Consider the following 12032-nt stretch of genomic DNA (forward strand, 5'->3'; position numbering starts at 1 on the left):
ATGTTGCAGGATTTTCAACCCTCTAACGGGTTGGATTAACACTTCCCCGGCAGGGGAGAGATCTTCTACTCCAAACAAGCTTATAGCTAGCCTTTTGATGCAAGGAGACGGAGATCATATGAATGCTAGCACTATATGGAGATGGAGTAGCAAGGTTAAACTCCCAGGCCAGCCTTGCATACAAGAAAATCTTCAACAAGTCTTGTTGCCTAAGGTGTGGCGATGATCTCAAAGATTTGAAGTATATATCCATCATGTGCCCTCTCGCGTATAGAGTCCGGGTTTCGACATTGAGGGTATGTGGGAACGCGGGCCTCCCGAGGACTAGAGCTCTGTTTGGCCCCTCAAAACGTAGAAATAGGAAAAACACGTGAACAGAGATGTCGTTTATCCTGGAAGACTATAGGAACTAAAACCACACAAAACCGAAAAACTAACATTTAGGTGCCACACATGAAAAGCACATAAATTGTAGAGAGCAAAAGAAGAAAGCATGAGATAAGACATCAAGTTTGGTTCCCTTCAAAATTCCAATGGAATAACCCATTACATAGGTTTCAAGTGAGTGTAGGATAGTATTCCTTTGTTCCAAACGGCAATGGAATACGAGTAGTTCCTATAGAAATCATATCCTCCAAAATTCCTGCATTTTTCTTTTCTTCCCGATGGGGCCTTAAGCCTAAAGAAAGATCAAACCGGCGCATGATCGAGGAACGCAACTTCGATGCCGTAAAGACACCTGCCTTTGGGTCACTGACATGTGGGACAACCATCTGTTGGCCCCACATGTCATAGAGGCATGTGCCTTAAGGCATCGAAACGCAGTCCATGATGGAGTGGCAGGTGAGGAAAAAACCAGGCATTTTTGTAGAAGATTGACTCATGATTACATCCAATTCGTACTAAAAAGGCAGAGCATTCCATGGTTATTCCTCCATACTCTGCATCCCCATCTGAGTCGCATTCTAGGCAGCTTTTTCTCTCCCAACTCTCTCTAGAAGCAGCAGAAACGATCCAGTCGACACACTTGAACCAACCATGCACGCTCACCTACCTCTACCTGGAATAACATCACAAAGTACACCAGTAGTTAAGCAACAAAACCTAATGCCATTGGACGGAAACAAGCAGACAGACAGACTATAAGACGCACGTCGAGGCAGACAGACATCGCAGAAGAAGAAGCAGAGCTTGACAGAGCTGAGCAGAGCGAGAGAGAGAGAGACAGACGCATAGACAGCAATGGGGTTCGGCGTGGTGTCCCTCCTCAACGCGGTGTTCCGCCGGGCCTTCACCTCGGCCGGCCTCCGGCCCAGCTCCGTCGCCGTCGACGCCGACACCACGCTCCACTTCTGGGCCCACCCCTCCCTCCTCTCCTCCCCCGACGCCGAGTCCAAGCAGCGGCAGCAGCAGCGGGGGCGGCGGCCGGTGGTGGTGCTGATCCACGGCTTCGGGCCGGACCCGACGTGGCAGTGGGCGGCGCAGGTGGGCCCGCTGTCCAAGCACTTCGACCTCGTCGTGCCCACGCTGCTCTTCTTCGGCGCGTCCACCACGCGGGCCCCGGGCCGCTCCGACGCGTTCCAGGCCGCCGCCATCGCCAAGCTCCTCGCCAGCGACCGCCTCGGCGGCGTCGGCGAGGAGGGGCGCGTCGTGCACCTCGTGGGCACCAGCTACGGCGGGCTGGTGGCGTACCACCTGGCGCGGGCGCTGCCGCAGGGCGGGGGAGCCGGAGCGTGGACGGTGGGGAAGGTGGCGGTGTGCAGCTCGGACCTGGCCAAGGGGCCCGAGGACGACCGGGCGCTGGCGGCCAAGGGCGGCGTGGCGGACGTGACGGAGCTGATGGTGCCGGCGGACACCAAGGCGCTGCGGCGGCTGATGGACATCTGCGCGCACGGCCCGCCCAAGTACCTCCCCGAGTGCCTCGCCCGCGACCTCCTCCGGGTACGTACTCCCTCCCACGTCACACTGAGGCCATGCATACGATGGGTGCGGTGCGACGTCGATTGAAAAGGTCGTTGCAGTGTGCATCATTCGCCGCCATGATTAAAAAGCTACGAAAATGATGGATCACACCAGCGATTTGGTGGCGAATCACGTCTGCCACCGACCGGACAGTTGGTGGAGAATGTGTGTGTGTGACACCGCGAGCATGCATGTAGCCACAATTTTTAAAATCAAGTTTGAGTAGTATAAGAGCGTTTTTTATACTAGTGTAGCGTCAAAAACGTTCTTATATTTTGGGACGGAGGAAGTAGATTGCAACTAATTGATTAAAATTAACCAAAGTACATACGCTTTTACTGTGCAGAAGTGTTTCGCGGTCCAGAGAGAGGGGAAGATCGAGCTGATCAAGGGGATCGCCTCCGGGCACGGCTTCCAGATCACTCCTCTCCCCCAGGAGGTGCTGATCGTGTGGGGCGAGTTCGACCAGATCTTCCCGGTGGCCAAGGCGCACAAGGTGAAGGAGAAGCTCGGGGAGAAGGCGACGGTGAGGATCATCCCCGACACGGGCCACCTGCCGCAGCAGGAGGACTCCAAGCTCTTCAACCAGATCCTCCTCGACTTCCTGCTGCCTCCGCCTTCCTCCTCCAATGGCGCCGCCGCCGCCAAGTAGCTAGCTAGATAGGCCGTCGCTTGGTTGATATGGTGCAGGTTTTGAGAGAGAATCAACCCGGTCGGCTTGGGTGTGGGTGGTGTAATATAAGTGGCAGCAGTGGGCGTGCAAGGAAGAAGATGTTGTTTTGTTTCATGCAAGCATCGTGTTCTTCTGGTTCATATACGATGATTGATACGAGACTCTACGTTTGTTTTACTTTGAAAAATGAGAGGATCAGTACGTATTGACGGTTTGAGTGCCACACGTATATCGGCCGGCATTTGGTCTTCTCTCGTGTACGGACATTTCATGTCGTGTTCTTCATGCGTTGGAGCACACGTCATCTCGAACATACATTGCACGTTGGCCGTAGTTAAGTAAAGCTTAGGTATGGCGTAAAAATGTTATCCGTAGTTAAGTAATGCTTTGATGTAGCTTCTTCAGGAAGACATGGGATTTTTCATAACATTTTCAAGGTTGCCAAAGCAACGAGTAAACTTAAAATCGGTAAAAAGAAATCTGCGTGTGAGACTCATATGTCATTGGCTATAACATTTTCTTCCTGGCCCAACTCCCCACCCACACAAAGCATGCACAAAATGTTATCCGTTATTTATCTACTAATTAGTAATATTAGGTATTAAATCCACATCAAATGGGTCCGTAGCTCAGTGGTAGAGCAATTGACTGCAGATCAATAGGTCACCGGTTCGAACCTGGTTGGGCCCTCATGTTGTTGTATTTCTTTGTTTTTCTTTTCGGATGTCACTTCTTGAAAAGAACATTTTTTTACATCACTTCTTGAAAAAGAACATGATATACTCTTTTTTTTTTCATATGTCACTTCTTGAAAAGAACATGATATACTCATGTGGTCCTCTCGTACGAAAACTCCCTTAGGTCCGTAATATCCATTGGAAAACATGAGTACTTCTTGTTCGTTTACTTCAAAAAGGACATGATATTTTTTTGATGTAGCTTCTTCAGGAAGACATGGGATTTTTCATAATGTTTTCAAGGTTGCCGAAGCAACGAGTAAACTTAAAATCGGTAAAAAGAAATCTGCGTGTAAGACTCATATGTCATTGGCTATAACATTTTCTTCCCGGCCCAACTCCCCACCACACAAAGCATGCATGAATTTAGCACAGACGATTTCATTCATGGACGATTTCCCGGCCCAAGCAGTTTATTTCATAGTTAGGGACGGAAAATTGATCACACTACGACTTAGTATATATAGAACATTAAAACTTGAACTATACCTATAACTAAACTAGTTGTTGAAACGATAATGACGGTTGGGCCCTCATGTTATTGTATTTTCTTTGTTTTTGTTTTCGGATGTCACTTCTTGAAAAGAGCATTTATTTTACATCACTTCTTGAAAAGAACATGATATACTCATGTGGTCCTCTCGTACGAAAACTCCCTTGGGTCCGTAATATCCATTGGAAAACATGAGTACTTCTTGTTCGTTTACTTCAAAAAGGACATGATATTTTTTTGATGTAGCTTCTTCAGGAAGACATGGGATTTTTCATAATATTTTCAAGGTTGCCGAAGCAACGAGTAAACTTAAAATCGGTAAAAAGAAATCTGCGTGTGAGACTCATATGTCATTGGCTATAACATTTTCTTCCCGGCCCAACTCCCCACCCACACAAAGCATGCATGAATTTAGCACAGACGATTTCATTTATGGACGATTTCCCGACCCAAGCAGTTTATTTCATAGTTAGGGGCGGAAAATTGGTCACACTACGACTTAGTATATATAGAACATTAAAACTTGAACTAAACCTATAACTAAACTAGTTGTTGAAACGATAACGATGGTGGGACTTGTCGATGATGGATGATGCAGCATTGGGCCGGGAAAACTCCCTTCTGGTCTTCTCATAGGAAAACTCCCTTCTAAATTAGTTGTTGAAACGATAACTGCGGTGGTACTTATCATGTTGGACGATGTGGCATTGGCCGCCTCAATCTCACGAAAAATGAGCCAAAGTGACCTCGTCCCACACAAGAATTGCAAGGGCGACGACATTGTGGGCCACGATTGAGCGGAAACAGGGCAGGGCGGCCTCATCCCATTTCGTCCATGTCATTCCCGGTGTTGGGAGTGGGTGTGCGGTCCCAAAGCCAGTGGTCCCTCTCAGCATCCATCTTCCCAACAGCCACCAAGGCACGGTCGAATTCGGCCCATCGAGCAGCCTAGTCGTACACCTGCTCTTGCTGCTCCTGCCTCATGTCGGTGTTGGGGAACGTAGCAGAAATTCAAAATTTTCCTACGTGTCACCAAGATCTATCTATGGAGGGACTAGCAACGAGGGGGAGGAGAGTGCATCTACATACCCTTGTAGATCGCTAAGCGGAAGCGTTCAAGAGAACGGGGTTGATGGAGTCGTACTCGTCGTGATCCAAATCACCGGAGATCCTAGTACCGAAAGGACGGCACCTCCGCGTTCAACACACGTACAGCCCGACAATGTCTCCCACGCCTTGATCCAGCAAGGAGAGAGGGAGAGGTTGAGGAAGACTCCATCCAGCAGCAGCACAACGGCGTGGTGGTGATGGAGGAGCGTGGCAATCCTGCAGGGCTTCGCCAAGCACCACGGGAGAGGAGGAGAAAGGGAGGGAGGGCTGCACCAGCAGGGAGAGATCAAATCATGTGTTATGGGCAGCCCTAGGCCTCACTATATATAGGGGAGAGGGAGGAGGGTGCGCCCCCTCTAGGGTTCCCACCCCTAGGAGGGGCGGCAGCCCTAGATGGGAAAGAGGAGGCGGCCAAGGGGAGGAATCCCTCCTCCCCAAGGCACCTAGGAGGTGCCTTCCCCTCCTAGGACTCTTCCTTTTAGGGTTTCCCCACCCTAGTCGCATGGGCCCTAGGGGGAAGTGGCGCCCCAGCCCACTTTGGGCTGGATCCCTTCCCACTTCAGCCCATGGGGCCCTCCGGGATAGGTGGCCCCACCCGGTGGACCCCCGGGACCCTTCCGGTGGTCCCGGTACAATACCGATGACCCCGAAACTTGTCCCAATGGCCGAAATAGGACTTCCTATATATAAATCTTTACCTCCGGACCATTCCGGAACTCCTCGTGACGTCCGGGATCTCATCCGGGACTCCGAACAACATTCGGTAACCACATACAAACTTCCTTTATAACCCTAGCGTCATCGAACCTTAAGTGTGTAGACCCTACGGGTTCGGGAGACATGCAGACATGACCGAGATGTTCTCCGGTCAATAACCAACAGCGGAATCTGGATACCCATGTTGGCTCCCACATGTTCCACGATGATCTCATCGGATGAACCACGATGTCAAAGACTTAATCAATCCCGTATACAATTCCCTTTGTCTATCGGTACGATACTTGCCCGAGATTCGATCGTCGGTATCCCGATACCTTGTTCAATCTCGTTACCGGCAAGTCTCTTTACTCGTTCCGTAACACATCATCCCGTGATCAACTCCTTGATCACATTGTGCACATTATGATGATGTCCTACCGAGTGGGCCCAGAGACACCTCTCCGTCACACGGAGTGACAAATCCCAGTCTCGGTTCGTGCCAACCCAACAGACACTTTCGAAGATACCCGTAGTGTACCTTTATAGCCACCCAGTTACGTTGTGACGTTTGGCACACCCAAAGCACTCCTACGGTATCCGGGAGTTGCACAATCTCATGGTCTAAGAAAATGATACTTGACATTAGAAAAGCTTTAGCATACGAACTACACGATCTAGTGCTATGCTTAGGATTGGGTCTTGTCCATCACATCATTCTCCTAATGATGTGATCCCGTTATCAACGACATCCAATGTCCATGGTCAGGAAACCGTAACCATCTATTGATCAACGAGCTAGTCAACTAGAGGCTTACTAGGGACATGGTGTTGTCTATGTATCCACACATGTATCTGAGTTTCCTATCAATACAATTATAGCATGGATAATAAACGATTATCATGAACAAGGAAATATAATAATAACTTATTTATTATTGCCTCTAGGGCATATTTCCAATAGTCTCCCACTTGCACTAGAGTCAATAATCTAGTTCACATCGATATGTGATTAACACTCAAGGTCACATCCCCATGTGACTAACACCCAAAGAGTTTACTAGAGTCAATAATCTAGTTCACATTTACCATGTGATTAACACTCGATGAGTTCTGGGTTTGATCATGTTATGCTTGTGAGAGAGGTTATAGTCAACGGGTCTGAACCTTTCAGATCCGTGTGTGCTTTACAAATCTCTATGTCATCTCCTAGATGCAGCTACCACGTTCTATTTGGAGCTATTCCAAATAACTGTTCTACTATACGAATCCAGTTTACTACTCAGAATAATCTGGATTAGTGTCAAAGTTTGCATCGGCGTAACCCTTTACGACGAACTCTTTTACCACCTCCATAATCGAGAAAATTCCTTAGTCCACTAGTTACTAAGGATAACTTTGACCGTTGTCCTGTGATCCATTCTTGGATCACTCTTGTACCCCTTGACTGACTCATGGCAAGGCACACTTCAGGTGTGGTACACAGCATAGCATACTGTAGAGCCTACGTCTTAAGCATAGGGGACGACCTTCGTCCTTTCTCTCTATTCTGCCATGGTCGAGCTTTAAGTCTTAACTTCATACCTTACAACTCAGGCAAGAACTCCTTCTTTAACTGATCCATCTTGAACACCTTCAAGATCATGTCAAGGTATGTGCTCATTTGAAAGTTCCATTAAGCGTTTTGATCTATCCTTATAGATCTTGATGCTCAATGCTCAAGCAGCTTAATCCAGGCTTTCCATTGAAAAACAATTTCCAAATAACCCTATATGCTTTCCAGAAATTCTACGTCATTTCTGATCCATAATATGTCAACAACATATACTCATCAGAAATTCTATAGTGCTCCCACTCACTTCTTTGGAAATACAAGTTTCTCATAAACTTTGTATACGCCCAAATCTTTGATCATCTCATCAAAGCATACATTCCAACTCCGAGATGCTTACTCCAGTCCTCAGAAGGATTGCTGGAGCTTTGCATACTTATTAGCATCTTTCAGGATTGACAAAACCTTCCGGTTGTATTACATACAACCTTTCCTCAAGAAAAATATCGAGGAAACAATGTTTTGACATCCTATCTGCAAGATTTCATAAATAATGCAGTAATCACTAATATAATTCCAACAGACTCTTAGCATCGCTACGAGTGAGAAAGTCTCACCGTAGTCAACTCCTTGAACTTGTCGGAAAACATCTTAACGACAAGTCGAGCTTTCTTAATGGTGATACTTACCATCATTGTCTGTCTTCCTTTTAAAATCCATCTGTACTCAACAGCCTTACGACCATCGAGTTGTTCCGCCAAAGTCTACACTTTGTTTTCATACATGGATCCTCTCTCGGATTTTATGGCCTCGAGCCATTTATCGAAATCCGGGCCCACCATCGCTTCTCCATGGCTCGTAGGTTCATTGTTGTCTAGCAAATGACTTCCAAGACAGGATTACGTACCACTCTGAAGTAGTACGCATCCTTGTCATCCTACGAGGTTTGGGAGTGACTTGATCTGAAGTTTCATGATCACTATCATAAGCTTCCACTTTAATTGGTGTAGGTGCCACAGGAACAACTTCCTGTGCCCTGCCACACACTAGTTGAAGAGACGGTTCAATAACCTCATCAAGTCTCCACCATCCTCCCACTCAATTCTTTCGAGAGAAACTTTTCCTCGAGAAAGGACCCGATTCTAGAAACAATCCTTATTGCTTTCGGATCTGAGACAGGAGGTATACCCAACTGTTTTGGGTGTCCTATGAAGATGCATTTATCCGCTTTGGGTTCGAGCTTATCAGCCTGAAACTTTTTCACACAAGCATCGCAGCCCCAAACTTCTAAGAAATGACAGCTTAGGTTTCTCTAAACCATAGTTCATACGGTGTCATCTCATCGGAATTACGTGGTGCCCTATTTAAAGTGAATGTGGTTATCTCTTAATGCCTAACCCATAAACTATCGTGGTAATTCGATAAGAGACATCATGGTATGCATCATATCCAATAGGGTGCAGTTATGATGTTCGGACACACCATCACACTATGGTGTTCCAGGTTGTATTAGTTGTGAAACAATTTCCACAATGTCTTAATTCTGTGCCAAACTCGTAATTCAGATGTTCATCTCTATGATCATATCATAGATCTTTTATCCTCTTGTCACGACGATCTTTCAACTTCACCCTGAAATTACTTGAACCTTTCAATAATTCAGACTCGTGATTCATCAAGTAAATATACTCAACATCTACTCAAATCATCTATGAAGTAAGAACATAACGATATCCACTACACGCCTCAGCACTCATTGGACTGCACACATCAAAATGTATTACTTCCAACAAGTTGCTTTCTAGTTCCATTTTACTGAAAACGAGGCTTTCAGTCATCTTGCCCATGTGGTATGATTTGCATGTCTCAAGTGATTCAAAATCAAGTGAGTCCAAACGCTCCATTTGCATGGAGTTTCTTCATGCATATACACCAATAGACATGGTTCGCATGCCTCAAACTTTTCAAAAACGAGTGGGCCCTAAGATCCATCAACATGGAGCTTCTTCATGCGTTTTATACCGATATGACTTACGTGGCAGTGCCACAAGTAGGTGGTACTATCATTACTATCTTATATCTTTTGGCATGAACATGTGTATCACTATGATCGAGATTCAATGAACCATTCATTTTAGGCGTAAGACCATTGAAGGTATTATTCAAATAAACAGAGTAACAATTATTCTCTTAAATGAATGACCGTATTGCGATAGTCATAATCCAATCATGTCTATGCTCAACGCAAACACCAATCTCGATGGTAGAGGGAGCGTGCGATGCTTGATCATATCAACATTGGAAACACTTCCAACACATATCGTCAGCTCACCTTTAGCTAGTCTCCGTTTATTCCGTAGCTTTTATTTCGAGTTACTAACACTTAGCAACCGAACCGGTATCTAATACCCTGGTGCTACTAGGAGTACTAGCAAAGTACATATCAACACAATGTATATCCAATATACTTCTATCGACCTTGCCAGCCTTCTAATCTACCAAGTATCTAGGGTAATTCTGCTCCAGTGGCTGTTCCCCTTATTACAGAAGCACTTAGTCTCGGGTTTGGGTTCAACCTTGGGTTTCTTCACTAGAGCAGCAGCTGAATTGTCGTTTCATGAAGTATCCCTTCGTGCCCTTGCCCTTCTTGAAACTAGTGGTTTCACCAACCATCAACAATTGATGCTCCTTCTTGGTTTCTACTTTTGTGGTGTCAAACATCGCGAATATCTCAAGGATCATCATACATGTCCCTGATATATTATAGTTCATCACAAAGCTCTAGCAGCTTGGTGGTAATGACTTCAGAGAAACATCACTGTCTCATCTGGAAGATCAACTCCCACTCGATTCAAGCGATTGTTGTACTCATACAATCTGAGCACATGCTCAACGATTGAGCTTTTCTCCTTAGTTTGCAGGCTTAGGAAACTTATCAGAGGTCTCATACCTCTTACGTGGGCACTAAACTGAAATCCCAATTTCAGTCCTCGAAACCTCTCATATGTTCCGCGACGTTTCGAAATCGTCTATGGTGCCTCAACTCTAAACCGTTTAACTGAACTATCACGTAGTTATCAAAACATGTATGTCAGATGTTCGCAACATCCACAGACAACGTTCGAGGTCCAGCACACTGAGCGGTGTATTAAGGACATAAGCCTTCTAAGAAGCAATGAGGACAATCCTTAGTTTACGGACCTAGTCCGCATAATTGCTACTATCAACTTTCAACTAAATTTTTCTCTAGGAACATATCTAAACAGTAGAACTATAGCGTGAGCTACGACATAATTTGCAAAATCCTTTTGACTATGTTCAGGATAATTAAGTTCATCTTATGAACTCCCACTCAGATAGACATCCCTTTAGTCATCTAAGTGATTACATGATCCGAGTCAACTAGGCCGTGTCCGATCATCACGTGAGACGGACTAGTCAACGTCGGTGAACGTCTTCATGTTGATCGTATCTACCATACGACTCATGCTCGACCTTTCGGTCTTCTGTGTTCCGAGGCCATGTCTATACACATGCTAGGCTCGTCAAGTCAACCTAAGTGTTTGCATGTGTAAATCTGTCTTACACCCGTTGTATGTGAACGTTTGGATCAAACACCCGATCATCACGTGGTGCATTGAAACAACGAACTGTCGCAACGGTGCACAGTTAGGGGGAACACCTTCTTGAAATTTTAATGAGGGATCATCTTATTTACTACCGTTGTTCTAAGCAAATAAGATGTATAAACATGATAAACATCACATGCAATTAAATAGTGACATGATATGGCCAATATCATATTGCTCCTTTTGATCTCCATCTTCGGGGCTCCATGATCATCATCGTCACCGGCATGACACCATGATCTCCATCATCATGATCTCCATCATCGTGTCTTCTTGAAGTTGTCACGTCATCTATTACTTCTACTACTACAGCTAACGGTTAGCAATAAAATAAAGTAATTACATGACGTTTATGTTGACACGCAGGTCATAAATAAATTAAGACAACTCCTATGGCTCCTGCCGGTTGTCATACTCATCGACATGCAAGTCGTCATTCCTATTACAAGAACATGATCATCTCATACATCACATATATCATTCATCACATCCTTTGGCCATATCACATCACATAGCATACCCTGCAAAAACAAGTTAGACGTCCTCAAATTGTTGTTTGCATGTTTTACGTGGCTGCTATGGGTTTCTAGCAAGAACGTTTCTTACCTACGCAAAGACCACAACATGATATGCCAATTGCTATTTACCCTTCATAAGGACCCTGTTCATCGAATCCGATCCGACTAAAGTGGGAGAGACAGACACCCGCCAGCCATCTTATGCAACTAGTGCATGTTTGTTGATGGAACCGGTCTCACGTAAGCGTACGTGTAAGGTTGGTCCGGGCCGCTTCATCCCACGATGCTGCCGAATCAAGATAAGACTAGTAACGGCAAGCATATTGAACAAAATCAACGCCCACAATACCTTTGTGTTCTACTCGTGCATAGAATCTACGCAATAGACCTAGCTCATGATGCCACTGTTGGGGAACGTAGCAGAAATTCAAAATTTTCCTACGTGTCACCAAGATCTATCTATGGAGAGACTAGCAACGAGGGGGAGGAGAGTGCATCTACATACCCTTGTAGATCGCTAAGCGGAAGCGTTCAAGAGAACCGGGTTGATGGAGTCATACTCGTCATGATCCAAATCACCGGAGATCCTAGTACCGAAAGGACGGCACCTCCGCGTTCAACACACGTACAGCCCGACGATGTCTCCCACGCCTTGATCCAGC

The 12032-nt window shown here is 45.9% G+C and overlaps 1 protein-coding gene and 1 non-coding gene across 2 annotated transcripts; both read left to right on the forward strand.

The window, feature by feature from the left end:
- Nucleotides 1-1114: 1114 nt before the first annotated feature.
- On the forward strand, nt 1115-2749 carry LOC123057908 (uncharacterized). Its single transcript, XM_044480775.1, has 2 exons — nt 1115-1941; nt 2309-2749. Exons 1-2 carry the CDS (start codon nt 1243-1245, stop codon nt 2612-2614), a joined length of 1005 nt encoding a protein of 334 aa, XP_044336710.1. The 5' UTR covers nt 1115-1242; the 3' UTR covers nt 2615-2749.
- Nucleotides 2750-3253: 504 nt separating this feature from the next.
- Nucleotides 3254-3325, forward strand: TRNAC-GCA (transfer RNA cysteine (anticodon GCA)). The gene has a single exon. It is a non-coding gene; the product is annotated as a tRNA-Cys (tRNA).
- The last annotated feature ends 8707 nt before the right edge of the window (nt 3326-12032 follow it).

This window comes from Triticum aestivum, chromosome 3A, assembly GCF_018294505.1.
Source record: "Triticum aestivum cultivar Chinese Spring chromosome 3A, IWGSC CS RefSeq v2.1, whole genome shotgun sequence".
Taxonomy (NCBI): domain Eukaryota; kingdom Viridiplantae; phylum Streptophyta; class Magnoliopsida; order Poales; family Poaceae; genus Triticum; species Triticum aestivum.

Excerpts from the sequence above, each read along its gene's own strand:
- LOC123057908 (XM_044480775.1), top strand. The coding sequence starts at position 1,243 with ATGGGGTTCGGCGTGGTGTCCCTCCTCAACGCGGTGTTCCGCCGGGCC. Across the intron at positions 1,942-2,308 it reads TCGCCCGCGACCTCCTCCGG|AAGTGTTTCGCGGTCCAGAG; the intron begins GTACGTACTCCC and ends TTTACTGTGCAG.